The sequence below is a fragment of the Carassius gibelio genome, chromosome A17, assembly GCF_023724105.1.
Source record: "Carassius gibelio isolate Cgi1373 ecotype wild population from Czech Republic chromosome A17, carGib1.2-hapl.c, whole genome shotgun sequence".
In the NCBI taxonomy this organism is placed as follows: Eukaryota; Metazoa; Chordata; class Actinopteri; order Cypriniformes; family Cyprinidae; genus Carassius; species Carassius gibelio.
The window spans coordinates 5,293,853-5,312,928 of NC_068387.1; the positions used below are offsets into that span (position 1 = coordinate 5,293,853).

General features: G+C 42.5%; 1 protein-coding gene across 8 annotated transcripts in view; it reads left to right on the forward strand.

Annotated features, from left to right (window-relative positions):
• The window catches only part of LOC127933244 (proline-rich membrane anchor 1-like), a 222,009-nt gene that overhangs the window by 116,635 nt on the left and 86,298 nt on the right, over positions 1-19,076 (forward strand). Inside the window, exon 1 of one of the 8 annotated variants that reach the window (XM_052530072.1) lies at positions 1-1,060. This exon is cut by the window's left edge and continues 899 nt beyond it. The exons of 6 other annotated variants lie outside the window; for them this stretch is intronic. In XM_052530072.1, coding sequence (XP_052386032.1) covers positions 995-1,060 — 66 coding nt within the window. In that variant the 5' untranslated portion in view covers positions 1-994. Of the gene's footprint in view, positions 1,061-16,725; positions 18,686-19,076 lie in introns of those variants that run through there. One more of the 8 variants, XM_052530071.1, reaches the window with a different exon arrangement.

Here is a 19,076-nt window from a genome sequence, read left to right on the forward strand (position 1 = left end):
AGAAGAAGAAGAGGAAGAAGAAGATGTGAGTATAGACAGGCAGTTATTATGGAGACCATGTTCAGAATCATTCATTCGTCTGTAGACAGAAGAGTAGTCAAACAATGTGCACTGTACTGATTCATATTACAGTCCACTTGTGTTTTACACTCTGAATATAGAGAGAGAGAGACAGTTCAGTCTCTTGTAATATTTGTTGGTAGATTTGTAGCAATAGCCAACTCTTGTAACATTGTATGAGTCAAAATTATACATTAAAAAAAATAGACCCTTATGGTTTTGTGGCCCAGGGTCACAGTTCATTTGTACTGTTGAAAACAAACAGAATAAGTGCAGTCTTGTGTAGTTTCAGTAATTGTCATGCAAACTGTAGCCACAGTGCACTTCCTGCCAGAGATGAAACATTCAGATGGCACTGGTGCTCATAAATACTTCTGAGAGATGATGAACTAATGAACGTGAGAAAGTTCAGGCTTTTATAGGTTATCCATTGGGTGGTGCTTTGAGAAATGCATGTAGCTACTGGTTTGCAAATGTTATGGTTGACTGGAGCACTAGAGAAGAGAGAGAGAGCGAGAGAGGGAGGGAGGAGACTCCATCACAGTTTGTGTGTGTGTGTGTGTGTGTGTGTGTGCTCTGAACAGCAGCGGAGATCTGAGGAGTGTGTGGCTCTGCTTCACCCACACTGGATCTGAGCGACACGCTGCTGCTCCTCACGATGTGTTTCTGTGTGAGCTGCTCTTAGGATCGTCTGTGGAGTTACACAGTCTGACACTGACCACGGACCAGCCATTCGACAGTGATGAGGAGTTCCTAGTCCTGAGCTGGAGTCACGCCACGTTCAGAAGAACTTATTTTCACTCTGTGACTTTATCAGAGTAATAAAGCGTCTGCAGCTGAGATGGAGGCATCTCTTCAGTAGAAGTGCTCCTGTGCTTGTGTTGCTCTGGGTCCCTCACATCACCTCGGGCGTGACCTCAGGAGTGAAGCAGGGATGCTGGACCTCTGCTCTTCTGTGTTTGCTCACTGCTTGATCTCGTCCTGTCTTCTCTTGTGTCAGGTAACCTTTTACTACGAGAGGATTATTACTGTTAGTAACCCATTAGGAACTGTGCAGCATCAGAATTAGCTACACCAGATTGCGAGTGAATCACACTTTTAAACTAATCGGATAAAACGGATTTGTAAAAAAACGAAACAAAAAAACAAATCAGAAATCGACTCAAGTTTGATTCATTGGACAGGTGACTCCCGCACTGAGTCCAGTTTCAGTAAATGGGTCATTATACGAAAACGTGCCATTTTGTGTCCCTCAGGGAAAAAAAAAGCTCTGTAAATCTAAATAAAACATAAAACAATAAATTCATAATTTAGTTTCCATAATGTCTCATAATATAAGAATACATTATTTTCTGTTTCTTTTGTTTTTAAAGGATTTAAATCAAATTTTTGTGCAAAGCATCTTGAAGAAATGTTGAAAATGGCCTGTCCCTCTGTATGATTTTTCTACTTCTACTTGCTATCGAGGGCAAAAAAGTCAAACTATTATAAAAAAAAAAAAAAAACATATAGTATAATGAAGTGTCAGTTCATTAGTCATAACTGAATTTTATTCTTAACGTGTCAAAAAAAAAAAAAAAAAAAAAAAAACACAATTTAGTCGGGTCCCTAGGTTCTCGTCAACCCTGTTACTTTTTATGAAAACACCTCTTTAATAGACTGTTCCATTTACATTTACATTTACATTTAATCATTTAGCAGACGCTTTTATCCAAAGCGACTTACAAATGAGAACAATAGAAGCAGTCAGGTCAACAAGAGAACAACAACAGTATACAAGTGCCATGACAAGTCTCAGTTAGTCTAGTATAGAACGCATAGCCAGGTTTTTTTTTTTTTTTTTTTATTATTAAATGAAAAAGACAAGAAAGGGAAAAGTACTGGTGTTAGTAGGTTAAGTGCAGGCGAAAAAGATGATTCTTTAGATGTTTCTTGAAAATGACTAAAGACTCAGCTGTACGAATTGAGATTGGGAGGTCATTCCGCCAGCTGGGCACAGTCCAGGAAAAGGTCCGTGAGAGTGATTTTGAACTTCTTTGGGATGGCACCACAAGGCGTCGTTCACTCGCAGAGCACAAACTTCTGGAGGGCACATAGGATTTAACCAGTGAGTTTAGGTAAGATGGTGCCGTGCCAGTGGTCGTCTTGTAGGCAAGCATCAGTACCTTGAATTCGATGCGAGTGGCTACTGGTAGCCAGTGTAACCTGATGAGGAGAGGAGTAACATGAGCTTTTTTTGGCTCATTGAAGACAATCCTCCAGGAGAGGATAGAATTGAAAACATTTAAATAAAAATGTAATCAATTAATTGTAAATGTTTAGTAAGAGAGGCTAATATTTCACTCAAAATTGAATTGAGGCGTTTCATTTTTATTTCCATACATTTTTCTTAAAACAGATGATGCTGGGAGAGTGTCATTTGGAAATGAACGTATTCATCCGCTAAAAAAAAATATAAAAAAATAAATAAAAAAACTTTCAATATTCTCAATTCACAAACACTCTTAATGTAACAAGGGGGGTTTATCTTTCACAGTATATCAGATTTGTTCTATATATGTATTTACAACCTTTTCAAAAAATAATTAATATGTTGGTAACAGGGTTGACCAAAAACACACATTAAAATTGGTTATATGAAGAAAAAAATAATAATTATAAGATAGCCTGAGATGGCACGGAACATTTTCCTTAGAGGTAAGGATCTACTTCATCCAAAAAGGGGCTTAAAGATTTTCAAAACAGTACTTTGAAAATCAAAAATTGGGAAATGGCACGTTTTCTTATAATGACCCGAATGCTGAAAGAGGTGGATATTTATCTATGTTCTTAGAGCTATCATATGAAACAACACTTTTAGCTGTCTGTTATCAGCAGTGAAGCAGGTTCTGAAGTAGCCTTGAAGCTTCCAGGGCAGAAATAAAAAAATAAAAAACATATAATTATTTATTGTTATATGATTAAATATAACACTTAGAGGATAGACAGACAAACAGACTATATGGTAATACAAATATAGAGGAAAAAACAACAATAGATGCTGTCATGAAACACCATGAAAAGGCAACTGCTGGACAGCTGGGACAGGCCAACAATTCCAAGTTGGCGGAACTGAGGTTCCAACTGAAGAAAAAGGAAACCTGTTTGAGTTTAGAGTTGTCTAATAGAGAGGATGAAGGAAAAACATACAAACCCTGCCCCTGATTTCATCCAAACCCTGATTTTTTTTTTTTTTTTTTTTTTGTTGACTTTTCAAAATATTGTGGAAAGCGAAACACTGTATAATTTTATTTGCATCTGCATCCAATGGGATTCCTGGCAAGATGGCGGATAGGGTGCATCGTATGTTGTGAGCTCTCGAGGACTGTCCCAGTTTTTGTTTCATGTTACACTTTCCAGTCCATACAATTCGTTCCTTTTGAAGTTGAATATATTAAGAATCTGAAAAACAAAAGAAAACAAGGTGCACCATGACTACAAAAAAGAATCTTGCTTCATGCCGCAGTAACGAGGTAGATGATGGCCATGAGTATGCTACGAGGATGGAAGTTTCCACTGAGAATACTAAAAGAAAAGATCCTTTCTCGCTGGTAAAGAAGAGGAACAGTTAAGAGGAAGGATACGGGGACAGAAGGGAAAGAAGGAATGAATGCAGTCTTAGAAGCGATAAAGCAGCTAACGGATAAGGTGGACATACTAGGTACTCAGATACAACAGAGTTCCATCATGTTAACAAGTATAGCCAAGGCAGTTGAGTTCAGTTACAGTCTTCGGTCTGCGAAGTATCGGCTTTAAAGAAAGATCACGAGGAGTTGATGGAGCGTGTCTTGGAGCTGGAGAGATACAAACGCCGATGGAATCTGAGGATTCGTGGTCGAAAGGAAAAGGAAGGTGAAGACATACGTGAGGCGGTTGCACAGTTGCTGGTGAAAATCTCCCCATCCTGGTCCTCGAACATCAATCACATTGTTGATTCGGTTCATCGAATAGGCAGACGTGAAGGAAATAAAACAAGGCATGTCATCATTCAGTTTACTCAGAGTATACACCGAGATGCACTGTGGAGAATGACAAAGGACCACTCGATCCGCAAAGAGCTTCGTATCAACTTCATCGAAGACCTCTGCGAAGCCGACAGGGAGACCCGAGCTGCTCTGTGGCCAAAGATAAAAGAAGCTAGAGATGTGGGTACGCGTGCACTTCAGAGGAGGTGTTGGATATATAAATGGACAAAGACTTACTTAGGAACACATAAGGTATATGAACAAATGCTTTAGAATTTAAAGCTTGAAATAACCTTTTGATTAATACAATTTGTTTGGAGGGTTATTTTGCATTGAATGCAGTTTGAAGGGACAGTGCCTGTTTGGGCTTTCGTTTCTACATTTTTTCAGAAGTACATTTTTTCGATCGGATTAATATTTGTTGGCAGTTGCCAGTTTTGTTTATGAATAATTTTGTTTTTTCTTGTATTTCACTTAATGTTAGGGTATTAAGAGAGAACACTTAGAGAAAATCATTATTTTTGTTTTTCAAGGGCGAAAAAGCACAATTTATTTTGTTGCAAGAAACACACTCCAAACAAGAGGATGAAAGATTTTGGATAAATCAATGGGGAGACAAAATCCTTTTTGATCATGGGTCCACTAGATCAGCAGGGGTGGCTGTTTTGTTTTGTAACCCACCTGGTTAACTAGTGACATCTGGATTCAGCAATAATGGGCACTGGTTAATCTGTGTCATGAATATGGATGGCCATTATTTTATTATGGTCAATATTTATGGTTTCAATAACGTAATCCAAAACAGACAGTTGATTTCAGATGTTTCCAGTGTTATTGTATACCTTAAACTAAAATATCCAACTGCTAATACAATTATGGGTGGTGATTTTAACATGGTCAGTGGTGAATGCCTTGATAGCTATCCCTCCAGATGTAGCCTTAGTTCTTATAACCCTGTTTTAACCGATTTTTGTCGTACTCACAATTTGCTGGATCCTTGGTGCTTTAAATATCTTAACATGAAACAGTATTCTCGGTTTAAGCCAAATAATGTAGTAAAGTCAAGAATAGATTTTTGGCTAATTTCAGTTTCTATTATTAATTTTGTCAGTGATTGTTGTATGTCTACAGCTCTTCTTACACATCATTCTCTTATTAAATACATTTTTAAACCTCCTGGTGTTAGCCTTCAAAATAAAGGATATTGGAAATTCAATTCTAATTTATTAAAATGCCAGTCATTTGATGAGGGTATTAGGGCCATGGTCTCTAATGTGATGTCTGACGAGTTAATAGTGTCCTATATCTCCAAATGGGAATATCTTCAATTTAAAATTATGGAATACTCAATTAATTTTGGTAAAACACTAAATCGAAGTAACAAATGATCTGAATCTAATATTATTAAAGAAATAAATGTATTTTATAATAAAACATCACCTACTGATAATGAAAAACGAAAACTACAAAGTCTTCAAAACAAACTTGATGAAATCTATCTTTGTAAAGCAGAAGGAGCTTTTATCAGGTCTAGGGCTAAATGGATTGAGGAGGGGGAAAGGAGCACTTCCCATTTCTGTCGGTTAGAAAAAAGAAGGAAAGAGAACCTTTCAGTTAAAGCCTTATTGATCCAGGGCCAAGCAATTACTGATCAAGCTTCAATCACTAAGGAAGTGGTTTCCTTTTACAGTAACCTATATTCCTCAACCTTTTCTCTGGATGATACAACATCCTTTTTTGACCTTATTAAAGACTTTATTCCCCATACAGATGATGATTGGGTAGCACTGTGTGATGCAGATATTACATCTGATGAATTAGATAAAGCAGTAGGTAGTTTATGTCTAGACAAATCTCCAGGTTGTGACGGCCTCACTGCAAAGTTTTATAAGCACTTTTGGAGCACACTTAAAGAACCTTTTATGCTTATGTTAAAAGAAGCAACAGAAAATATGACATTTCCATCCACCACGAAACAAGGTATAATAACTTTAATCCCCAAGCCTGATAAAGACCCTCAAATTTTAGATAACTTTAGACCAATTACATTATTAAACACCGATTATAAAATTGTGACCCTTATATATGCTAACAGATTAAAAATGTTTTTACACAAAATTATAAGTGAATCTCAATCTGGCTTTATGAAGGGAAGATCTATACATAATAATATTCTATTAGTTTTTGATATTCTAGATCAGTGGTTCCCAACCTTTTTCAACTCTCAGCCCACACAACCAAACACATGTTTGCACGGCCCACTGCAAAAAAAAAAAAAAAAAAAAAAAATTAATATTTAAAAAAATGACCCCGCTATTGTTGGGTTAATAACTTATACTCAGAAGCTAGATTGTTAACTGTCTTTATTGAATGCCCTGGCAATGAACCGAAAAATAACTTGGGCTGGCACCACACTTGGTACAACGGATGTTGTTCTTTAGCATATGCAGCAAAAATATAAATGATAAATTGGTGGTTTATTCTTAAACCAATCAGTGAGCTCGAATAGTGGAAGCATAGTTACAGTTTAATATTTAAACAATTAATTTTTTTCTTATTTAATTATATATATGAAATGTTGTTAAGTTATGTGTATCTTAATATTTAAGACTACAGTAGAATGCACATATGCACATTGCATCTTGAACATTTCTGTCTATCTTAATATTTAAGACTACAGTGTACTTTCATGCACATTATTACTATATTTAATTCTACAGTATACATCTTTGTTGTCCTATTTCCCCATTTCTTTTTATTATAACAACAGAACTGCTTTCCATCTTTATCAAAAACTCAGCGATAGCCCCCACTAGAGGTACTTGGTCAGACACTTATCATCGGCCGATTTGCAGGTGATACTGCATTTTTTATAAAGCAATTATCAGAAGTCCCCAAAATACTACAATCTATTCAAATGTTTCCCAAAGCTTCTGGTTTAAAAATAAATCTGAACAAGTGTGAATTAATGCCAGTCCATCAATGTCAATTAACTGAGGCTAATAACATCCCTATAAAATCTAAAGTTAAATATTTAGGCATGCTTATTTCAAAAGACTTCTCTGAAAATGAACTTATGAATGTGTGGAATACAATAGATAAATGTCAAATTAAACTCTTATAAGTTTATTAGGTAGAGTATTTTTGACTAAGATGGAAAGTATTTCGAGGTTAATCTATCCAGCATACACAATTGCTGTTTCAAATAGAGCTATTAAAAAAATCAATCAAATTAACTTTGGCTACATCTGGAAAAAGAAGACCCATTATATGAAGAAAGTAGAGATGATAAAACAATATAAAGAGGGAGGTTTACAAGCTATTGATTTTGACTCTATAAACGAGACCCTTAAAATGAATTGGTTAAAATCCCTTTTAAATAATAACAGTTTTTGGTTTCATATTCCCAGAGAGCTATTTAAGAAATTAGGAGGAATAGAGTTTCTTTTAAGATGTGACTTCACTGCTCAACGTCTCCCAGTTAAATTATCCCAGTTTTACCAACAGGTCTTGTTATATTGGAAGATTTTATATAACCATAATTTCACACCACACAACACACCATTATGGAATAACAGATACATTACAGTTAGAAACAAATCATTGTATGACAAGGATTGGATGGAAAAAGGTATTTGGTCAGTGTCCCGTTTAACTGAGGATAGTGCTATTATATCATATGACAATTTCTGTTTTAAATATTTTAATTACAGTCGAGCTAAATTTGAATCTATTGTTAAAGCTATTCCTAACTCTGTTATTTGTCTGATCAAAGAAACTCTTCTTTATTCGAACCCTATGACCCTGTGTTCACCTCCACTGTTAATTGAAGGCTGTGAATTTAAAGGAGGTAAACTCTCCAACAAAACTATTAGAAATATGTTTAATAACATTTCTTATCCTATCGCAGTCTACAGAAATTCGATTTCTTCTAATTTCCAGAAAGATATCATTCATATTCTTAGAACTAAATACATAACATTTCCTTTATCTCCCAAGATTAAAGAAATTCATTTTAAAGTGTTAAATGGGATAGATCCATCCAGTGAGTACTTAAGACTTAGATGTGGATTTGATTCTAATAAATGTATATTTTGTGATGATATCGAAACTACGGATCACCTGTTCTTTCATTGCTAGCATGTGGATGCTTTATGGTCTGATATTCATGACTGGCTTTACCCAAAGATACGTTACCTGGTCAACTTCACCCTAAAAGACATTGTCTATGGACTTGTAATGAATAATAACAAAATAGATTTTCTGGTCAATAGCATCCTTATGCTGGGAATATTCATAAATCCAGATTCTTGAAAGTTAAACCAGCCTTTTATGCATTTCATAATGAGTTTCTTTTGTATTCCAAAGCCCTTAAAATGATGAAAAAGAAAAATGCAATACGCATGTTTACTACTATTATGGAGTATGATTTACAAGAAAAACCCTAGCCCCGCTCCTAGATTATTATTTACATTTTTTCTTCCCTTTTTCCTTTTGTTCTCTCTCTTTCTGTTGTATGTAGATGAACCTATTCTATTCTGTACATTGTAATGTGAAGATGTATTGATTTGGCCAAGAGGTTTGTACATTAATGTTTGTTCAATAAAAAAAAAAATCTGCATCCATTGTATTTCGTGCTGTTTTACTTCCTTTTCTGGGTCAGAACATCTACGTTTGGTAGTTTCAGCAGTGTATAGTGTAAATGCAAAAATCGGATACGGGATACTTTTAAAAGATGATGTAAGCGGGTCGTCAAAAAAATGATTTACACACTACAGCAGGCCCGGTCAGAGTGAAGGTACACAGAACCTACAATTTTCACCGCACTGGCAAAGCTTATTTATTATTTATTTATTATTTATTATTATTTATTGTGTCCCGTGCCCAATTCGAAGCTGGGATAGAGTATGAGAAAAGAAAGATTGGTTCCCACAAGACAAGGGAAAATGAGCAGGAATGTGAGCGCAGACAGTGGTCGTGATTGAATTGTGTGGGAACGGCAGGTGTAGAAACACAAAACTCACACACACACACACACACTGACAGGAGGAGGACAGAGTAAAGGTACACAGGGCCTACAGTTTTCACACTTTTATTAGCCTTGAAAAAATAATTAATTGTATAATTTTTATTTTGATAAAAAAATGAAAACGGGTCCAACAGACCCCGAACACCATACAAGGGTTAAATGTGTTGCGTTCAACAACTCATATGCTTGTCTATAAATATCATGCTCTAATGTCTTCAACTGAGTTTGATCTTTTAAAAACATGTTTCAATGCATTAAGCCACCTTAAGAGTTTAAGAATGTCTCTGAAGTGCTGAAATGTCAATTTATAGAATGTCTCGAATTGTAGTACACGCTCATTTATTGAACTGTTAATGTGATGCGTTCCAGACAACTATTATATTATATTATATTATAGTATATTTTATTATATTATATTATATCATATTATATTATATTATATTATATTATATTATATCTGGGTTGTCTGGAGGATAATATATTGCCATTTTACTGCCCTGCCTTTGGGATTATAAATTATCCCCTGCCCCCGGGGGGCTATCGGCCCGTGGGTAGTGGCATCTGAAAGGGGGCCTCAGAGTCTACCACGGTCCCGAGTTTGAAGTCACTGGGTCTCGGCCTCGGCCTGATATAGCCGTTCAAAATTTCGAACTTTGGGGGGCGCTATCCCCGGCTGTCGGGCGGCCATCGGCCCATGGGTGGCGGCGTCTGATAGGGGGTCTCAGGGTCTACCGCGGTCCCAAGTTTGAAGTCCCTGGGTCTCGGCCTAGGAGAGATATAGCCATTCAAAATTTCTAACTTTTGGGGGCGCTATCCCCGGCCACCGGGGGGCTGTCGGCTCGGGGGTAGTGGCATCTGAAAGGGGGCCTCAGAGTCTACCACGGTCCCGAGTTTGAAGTCCCTGGGGCTCGGCCTCGGCGAGATACGGCCGGTCAAATCTTCGACCTTAGGGGGGCGCTATCCCCGGCCCCCGGGGGGCTGTCGGCTCGGGGGTGGCGGCGTCCGAGAGGGGCCGACGGGCCCTATCAACGACCCGAGTTTCAAGTCGCTAGGCCCCGGCGTTCCCGAGCGGGCCCCGGTCGAACATCCAACCACCCCGTCTCCGGCGGCCTTGCCCAGGATGGTGCGCCTTTCCCGGGTAGAGCTCCGATTTCGCCCGCGACCCCGGAGGTCGGCCCGATAGAGGATGCCGTTTTTACCCGCCATCGGGGTGATGACAAAAGCGCTTCGCAGGCTGAGCTCCAGGGGCTTTTTCGAGCGACCCAGGCCCAGCGTGGCCTCCCCCTCCTGGGCATGAGAGTGAGTTGGCGCCCCCTAGTCTGGTTCTCTGTAAATTTGAAGGTTGAGCTCCAGGGGCTTTTTCGATCGACCGAGGCCCAGCGTGGCCTCACCGTCCTGGGCATGAGAGTGAGATGGCTACCCCTAGTCTGGTTCTCTGTAAATTTGAAGGTTGAGCTCCAGGGGCTTTTTCGAGCGACCCAGGCCCAACGAGGCCTCACCCTCTCGGGCATGGGGGTGAGAGGGCGCCCCCTACTCCGGTTCTCATTAAGCGTGGAGGATGAGCCCCAGGGGCTTTTTCGAGCGACCCAGGCCCAACGAGGCCTCACCCTCTCGGGCATGGGGGTGAGATGGCGCCCCCTACTCCGGTTCTCATTAACCGTGGAGGATGAGCCCCAGGGGCTTTTTCGAGCGACCCAGCCCCAACGAGGCCTCACCCTCTCGGGCATGGGGGTGAGATGGCGCCCCCTACTCCGGTTCTCATTAACCGTGGAGCCTGAGCTCCAGGGGCTTTCTCGAGCGACCCAGGCCCAACGAGGCCTCACCCTCTCGGGCATGGGGGTGAGATGGCGCCCCCTACTCCGGTTCTCATTAACCGTGGAGCCTGAGCTCCAGGGGCTTTTTCGAGCGACCCAGGCCCAGCGAGGCCTCACCGTCTTGGGCATGAGAGTGAGACGGCTCCCCCTAGTCTGGTTCTCTGTAAATTTGAAGGTTGAGCTCCAGGGGCTTTTTCGATCGACCGAGGCCCAGCGTGGCATCACCGCCCTGGGCATGAGAGTGAGATGGCTACCCCTAGTCTGGTTCTCTGTAAATTTGAAGGTTGAGCTCCAGGGGCTTTTTCGATCGACCGAGGCCCAGCGTGGCATCACCGCCCTGGGCATGAGAGTGAGATGGCTACCCCTAGTCTGGTTCTCTGTAAATTTGAAAGTTGAGCTCCAGGGGCTTTTTCGATCGACCGAGGCCCAGCGTGGCATCACCGCCCTGGGCATGAGAGTGAGATGGCTACCCCTAGTCTGGTTCTCATTAACCGTGGAGGCTGTGCTCCAGGGGCTTTTTCGAGCGACCCAGGCCCAACGAGGCCTCCCTCTCCTGGGCAATAGAGTGAGATGGCGGCCCCTACTCCGGTTCTCTGTAACCTTGGAGGCTGAGCTCCAGGGACTTTTTCGAGTGACCCAGGGCCCAGCGTGGCCTTACCCTCTAGGGCATGAGGGTGAGATGGAGCCCCCTACTCCGGTTCTCATTAAACGTGGAGGCTGAGATCCAGGGTCTTTTTCCGAGCGACCCAGGCCCAATGTGGCCTCACCCTCTTGGGCATGAGAGTGAGATGGCTCCCCCTAGTCTGGTTCTCTGTAAATTTGAAGGTTTAGCTCCAGGGGCTATTTCGAGTGACCCAGGCACAGCGTGGCCTCCCTCTCCTGGGTATGAGGGTGAGATGGCACCCCCTACTCCGGTTCTCAGGTCGCTGGGTGACCAGTGGCAGGTCATAGGCTCCGGGGCCTCTTCGGTGGGAGACCTATCCGACCGGCCCTCGCCCTCATCGGCCTCACTCGGCAGGTCGGAGGCCCTGGAGGAATTCGGTGTTTAAAAAAATGACCAAGTCGAAGATGCGGGCCTTGGCCAGACATCCACCCTCCCCAAGGCTCCAGGGCAGGCCGGGAAAGGCGTCTCAGACCCGGCCACCGTCAAGATTCGCCCGCGACTCCGGAGGTCGGCCCGATAGGGGATGGCATTTTTACGTGCCGTCGCGATGTCGGCGAACGCGTCATTTTCTGGACTTAGGTTCTGGCGCGTATCGCAAGAGAACGGATCGAGTGGAGCACGTTGCGGGCCCGATCTAGGACCCTGCCTGGCCGCTGGCCGTTATGGGCGGGTGCGCCTAGGTGGCACGGTGAGTGGAAGTTACGGTTTCGATGAGGGCGACACACCGTGTCCAGCACATGCTCGCATGAGACGGGGGCCCGACCCCCACTTTCTTGGGAGACTCAGAAGGCCGGTCTATCATAAGGGTCCAACACCGGCGGTCGGAGAGGAGGCGTGTCCTCCTCCTGTCCACGCGAAGCACACTTTTCCCGGTTACGGCCTCGATCAGTGGCCAGCCACCCCCATAACCCCCGAGTGGGGGAGGTCGCCGCACGTCGCCCTATGAGCGGCCGCGCCGCGTGGGTTCCACCCCCAGGGTGCGACACCCACTGCGGAGTGAGACCCGTGTGTAGGAAACAAGCGCGCTGCGGTTGTCCAACCCACACCCCCTCCTGTGGGCTACCAGGTTGATCCTGTCAGTAACATATGCTTGTCTCAAAGATTAAGCTGTACAGGTCTAAGTACAAACAGCTGGTACAGTGAAACTGCGAATGGCTCATTAAATCAGTTATGCTCCCTTTGATCGCTCCACCCGGCACTTGGATACCTGTGGCAATTCCAGAGCTAATACATGCAAACGAGCGCCAACCCTCCCTCACGGGTGGGGACGCGTGCATTTATCAGATCCAAAACCCATCCGGGGTCGGGGATCCGTCCCCGCCCTGGTCTATTTGGTGACTCTAGATAACCTTGGGCCGATCACATGCCCCCTGCGGTGGTGATGACTCTTTTGAATATGTGCCCAATCAACTTTTGATAAATACTTTAGGCGCCTACCATGGTGACCACGGGTAACGGAGGAATCAGGGTTCGATTCTGCAGAGGGAGCCTGAGAAATGACTACCACATCCAAGGAAGGCACAAGGCACATCCAAGGAAGGCACCAGGCACGCAAATTACCCATTTTCAACTTTGAGAGGTGGTGATAAAAAATAACAGGCTCTTTTGAGGCTCTGTAATTGAAATATCTGTATCCTAAACACATGTGAGTGGACCCTCGGGTATGCCCTCCCCCTGGGACCTTGAACTGAGGTGTGGTACACCTGTCAAACTGTAACACAGGTGTCCTGAAGTGAGCTCATGGAGAGAAAACCTCCCATGGAAGATGAGAGCAAAAGTTCACTTGATCTTGATTTTCAGTATGAGACCGGATCGTGAAAGCAGGCCTCACGATCCTTTTGGCTTTACAAGTGTTAAGCAGAAGTTTGTGGAGAACCCAGTGCTTAAATGACCCGTAGACTACCTGATTCTGGGTCAGGGTTTCGTGTGTGGCAGAGCAGCTCACTTGCTGCGATCCATTGAAAGTCAACCCTCGATTCAAGTTTTTTGTCGGCCGAGGAAGAGGCCCAACCGGTGCGACCTCGGTTCGACACCCCCGCCGGCGTCCCGGGGGTACCAGTGGCCGGGGCGGACGATGGGATGATACGAAGAAGTCGATGGGGGGGTGACCAGTGGCGAGGGGGACCTCTCCAGGAGGCGGCCCGCAGGGTGGAGCGTCGAAAGCGGTCTGAGTGCGGCGCCAGACTCTCCATCCAGACCCTGGAGGTCCCAGGGCAAGACGGCCAAAACCTAAGTCGATGAGGGGTGACCAGTGGCAAAACCCTAGTGGCCCACTGGGCCTACCGAGCGCGACCGCCCCCGTGTCCTGGAGCGGTCCGGTGCCCGAGTTATAAGGTTACAGATCCTAACATTCTGGGGGGGGGGGGGGGGGGGGTGCTATCCCCGGCCCCCTGGGGAGCATTGGCTCCGGGGAGGTGGCGTCTGAAGGCGGGCCTCGGGGTGTACCTCGGTCCCGAGTTTGAAGTGCCTGTGGCTCGGCCTAGGCGAGATACAGCCTTTCAAAATTTCTCCTTCGGTGGCCTCTATCTCTGGCCCCCTGGGGTGCATCGGCTCTGCGGTGGCGGCGTCTGATAGGGGGCTACGGGGTCTATCATCGACCCCCAGTTTGAAGTCCCTGGGTCTCGGCGATGGCGAGATACAGCCGTTCAAAATTTCTCCCTCGGTGTGTCTATCTCTGGCCCCCGGGGGTCCTTCGGCTCTGTGCTGGCGGCGTCTGATAGAGAGCTGCATGGTCTAAAATCGACCCGAGTTTGAAGTCCCTGGGTCTCGGCGAGATTTAGCCATTCAAAATTTCTCATCCGGTGGGTGCTATCTCCAGCCCCGTAGGGGTCCATCGGCTCGGGGGAGGCGGTGTCTGACGGGGGCCTCGAGGTCTACCTTGGTCCCGGGTTGGAAGTCCCTGGGCCTCAGCGAGAATTTCCAACCCCTCCCTCGCCGGCGGCTTTGCCCAGGACGGTGCCCCTTTCCCGGGTAAGGCTATGATCTCGCCCGCAACACGGTCTCTCGCCGTTTTCTCCGCAGTGCGGGGGTCCCAGGGGCTGAATCTCGGGGGACACATAGTGGGCCTTGGGGCCTACCGAACGCCCTCACCCCCGAGTCCCTGGGCAGTCCAGTGCCTCAGTAACGAGGGCACAAATCCTGAAGATTGGGGGGGCCATATCTCGACCTCCCCAGGGGTTGGGGACCTGGAGCCAGTGGCATCGGATAGAGGTCTCCAGTGTATAATTTTGCTCTGAGTTTGATGGAGTTTGCCCCTGTTTCGTGGGAGTTACAGACTGTCGAATCTTGGGACCCTTTGCCTTTGGGGGTCCGTGACTCCGGCCCGAGGGGTCTATCAACTCGGAGGAGGTGGCGCTAGAGAGGCCCCGTCGGGGGCTATCACGGAGCCGAGCCTCAGGTCTCTAGGTCTCCCCCGTCCTTCCGTTTGACCACCAAAAATACAGGGGGGCCATTTCTCTGGCCCCCGGGGGGGTGGGGCCTCGGGGCGGGTGGCATTCGGTAGGTCTCCTGGGAAAGTTTGAGATGATGAACTAAAGAATGTGAGAAAGTTCAGGCTTTTATAGGTTATCCATTGGGTGGTGTTTTGACAAATGCATGTAGCTACTGGTTTGCGAATGTAAAAAAAAAGGAATGTGGACCAACAAATCCCGCATTCGTTTAAACAGTTTTAATTTGTGATTTATTGGCTAAAATAATTTAATAAATCAGTTCCTGAAACATTCAGCAGTTTACCTTTAAGAATTTGGTGTCCGAAAATGATCTTGACGCTTCACAAACTTTGGGAAGGAGAAGCGAGGATGTTAACTCTATGAAGTATATAATCTGTGATGTTGATGTTATTAACACAGGTGTTCATGTGACCTCAACGTCCTCTAACAGAACGCTCCTTCTCTGAGTCACGCGTTGGATCATGCCGCTGATCTGAGTATCGATCAGACTGATGTTCTATCTATCTATCTATCTATCTATCTATCTATCTATCTATCTATCTATCTATCTATCTATCTATCTATCTATCTGTCTATCTGTCTATCTATCTGTACGGAAGTTCTAAGCGGCCATGCATTGTAATGTTTTTCCTTTTTGTTTTCTCGTTATAACGACTTAATTTTCTCTAAGAATTTAAAAAACTGCACCAGCAGGGGGCACCTGACTATAACTGATGGGGTGTTGTACACTGTCCACTTTACTGTACGCAGACTTTCCTCATGATGGATATATTATAATCTGTGCAGTCTTGTTCATTACTGACTTTTAATTAATTCATAAATGTTAACTGCTTGAATCAATATGATTACTTTGTGTATTTAGTTCTTGCTAGATGCACGAGTTTCACCAACGCGTTCTGTATCATAAAATAACTGCTTATCAAAACCAAGGTTGACGTCACTGTATTCTGTTTGCAACTATATCTTTATTTGTGCTTCTTTTAGGCACGTGATTGTTAGTTAATAAGCGGAGATGTTCTGTTTATCTACAGTAGGACGGGATTTAACGATGTAGGCTATTTGTGATGTGCTTCTTTTCCTGATTATTAATCTTTATTTTTAACCATATTGATGAGAAATGTGATTTATATGTAAAGTGCATAGGCAAATTTAATTCAGTTTTGTTCTATAATGTTGTAATCGTTTTTTACACACACACACACACACACACACTAAACGTACACATGAACGCTCTTTTCAAACAGAAGCTTGTAACGCACATGATATCTGTCATAGCATATGATGACTACTAAAAATGACAAATTATATATAATTTTATTTCAAATAAAGGGAAAATTACATACATACATAAATACGTACATACACACACACACACACACACACACACACACACACACATATATATATATATATATATATATATATATATATATATATATATATATATATATATATATATATATATATATATATATATATATATATTTTTTTTTTTTTTTTTTTTTTTTTTTTTTCTTTTCTTTTTTTGATAATGTCGGACTTTAGGAGAGCATTAATACTCGGACATTAAAAAAAAAAAAAAAAAAAAAAAAAAAAAAAAAAAAAAAAACATTAAAGTAAATCTCTCTAAACTTACAGAAAATACCGAATGTCAATAAAAGACTTGTGATGAGGGGAAACAAACAGATGTCCTGTCTATCGATAGGAAACGCCACCCGAGGGCGCACTTTCCCGCGCATTATCAATATAATAATTCTTTAGCTAATATTTCAGTATGCTTCCTGTGAGATGATCATAGCTTTATCATCTCTCACAATTTCATTAGTAGAAGAGTTCTGTTCTTGCCTTAATATCATAATTGTAATGGCAAAAAGCAATTCACTTTTAATTAAGTGATGCTGTTTTTGTATTAAAGTTTATTTTATTTTTACATTAAATACCCCATGATTGTGTAAGACTAATTTCATGGTATGAATTATTGATAAATTATCAATAATATTTATATAAAGTTATATTAGCAAAATGTATTATTTTCCTCTTATTTGTTTTTCATTATCATATAAATGTGTAAAAGAAGTGGTTAATTTTTTCTCAGTAATTTGTCAGATCACAAGTGAAATTCTACGTTTAACCTCCAAATCATCAAATGCTCATCAGAGCAATGTTTCATTCTGAACAAACAGCCAGAGCTTTAGTTTAGTACATTTGTCTGCTGTTCTCAAAATGTCAAATTACTTTCATCATTATCTAAACATATTATGATTCTCTGTCGAAATAGTCTTTCCCCTCAAAACGTCTAGTCATTAAATGTAAAATAGCTGAAATAGTTGTCGTAATTTGGCGAGCGTCTTTTGTATACATCTCTCTCTCTCTCTCTCTCTCTCTCTCTCTCTCTCTTAATTTTTTCAAATAATTTAATTTAATATAATGAATGTTGAACATCACAAATGAAAGGGAATGTAAAGCATTAGATCAATCTGTTCTCTAAAATAGGTCAGATATACATTTCACAAAGCTACATTTGAGCACCATATAGACAGAGCTGAGAAGAAGAAGAAGAAGAAGAAGAAGAGGAAGAAGAGGAAGAAGAAGAAGAAGAAGAAAAAGAAGAAGAAGAGGAAGAAGAAGATGTGAGTATAGACAGGCAGTTATTATGGAGACCATGTTCAGAATCATTCATTCGTCTGTAGACAGAAGAGTAGTCAAACAATGTGCACTGTACTGATTCATATTACAGTCCACTTGTGTTTTACACTCTGAATATAGAGAGAGAGAGACAGTTCAGTCTCTTGTAATATTTGTTGGTAGATTTGTAGCAATAGCCAACTCTTGTAACATTGTATGAGTCAAAATTATACATTAAAAAAAATAGACCCTTATGGTTTTGTGGCCCAGGGTCACAGTTCATTTGTACTGTTGAAAACAAACAGAATAAGTGCAGTCTTGTGTAGTTTCAGTAATTGTCATGCAAACTGTAGCCACAGTGCACTTCCTGCCAGAGATGAAACATTCAGATGGCACTGGTGCTCATAAATACTTCTGAGAGATGATGAACTAATGAACGTGAGAAAGTTCAGGCTTTTATAGGTTATCCATTGGGTGGTGCTTTGAGAAATGCATGTAGCTACTGGTTTGCAAATGTTATGGTTGACTGGAGCACTAGAGAAGAGAGAGAGAGCGAGAGAGGGAGGGAGGAGACTCCATCACAGTTTGTGTGTGTGTGTGTGTGTGTGTGTGTGCTCTGAACAGCAGCGGAGATCTGAGGAGTGTGTGGCTCTGCTTCACCCACACTGGATCTGAGCGACACGCTGCTGCTCCTCACGATGTGTTTCTGTGTGAGCTGCTCTTAGGATCGTCTGTGGAGTTACACAGTCTGACACTGACCACGGACCAGCCATTCGACAGTGATGAGGAGTTCCTAGTCCTGAGCTGGAGTCACGCCACGTTCAGAAGAACTTATTTTCACTCTGTGACTTTATCAGAGTAATAAAGCGTCTGCAGCTGAGATGGAGGCATCTCTTCAGTAGAAGTGCTCCTGTGCTTGTGTTGCTCTGGGTCCCTCACATCACCTCGGGCGTGACCTCAGGAGTGAAGCAGGGATGCTGGACCTCTGCTCTTCTGTGTTTGCTCACTGCTTGATCTCGTCCTGTCTTCTCTTGTGTCAGGTAACCTTTTACTACGAGAGGATTATTACTGTTATTAACCCATTAGGAACTGTGCAGCATCAGAATTAGCTACACCAGATTGCGAGTGAATCACACTTTTAAACTAATCGGATAAAACGGATTTGTAAAAAAACGAAACAAAAAAACAAATCAGAAATCGACTCAAGTTTGATTCATTGGACAGGTGACTCCCGCACTGAGTCCAGTTTCAGTAAATGGGTCATTATACGAAAACGTGCCATTTTGTGTCCCTCAGGGAAAAAAAAAGCTCTGTAAATCTAAATAAAACATAAAACAATAAATTCATAATTTAGTTTCCATAATGTCTCATAATATAAGAATACATTATTTTCTGTTTCTTTTGTTTTTAAAGGATTTAAATCAAATTTTT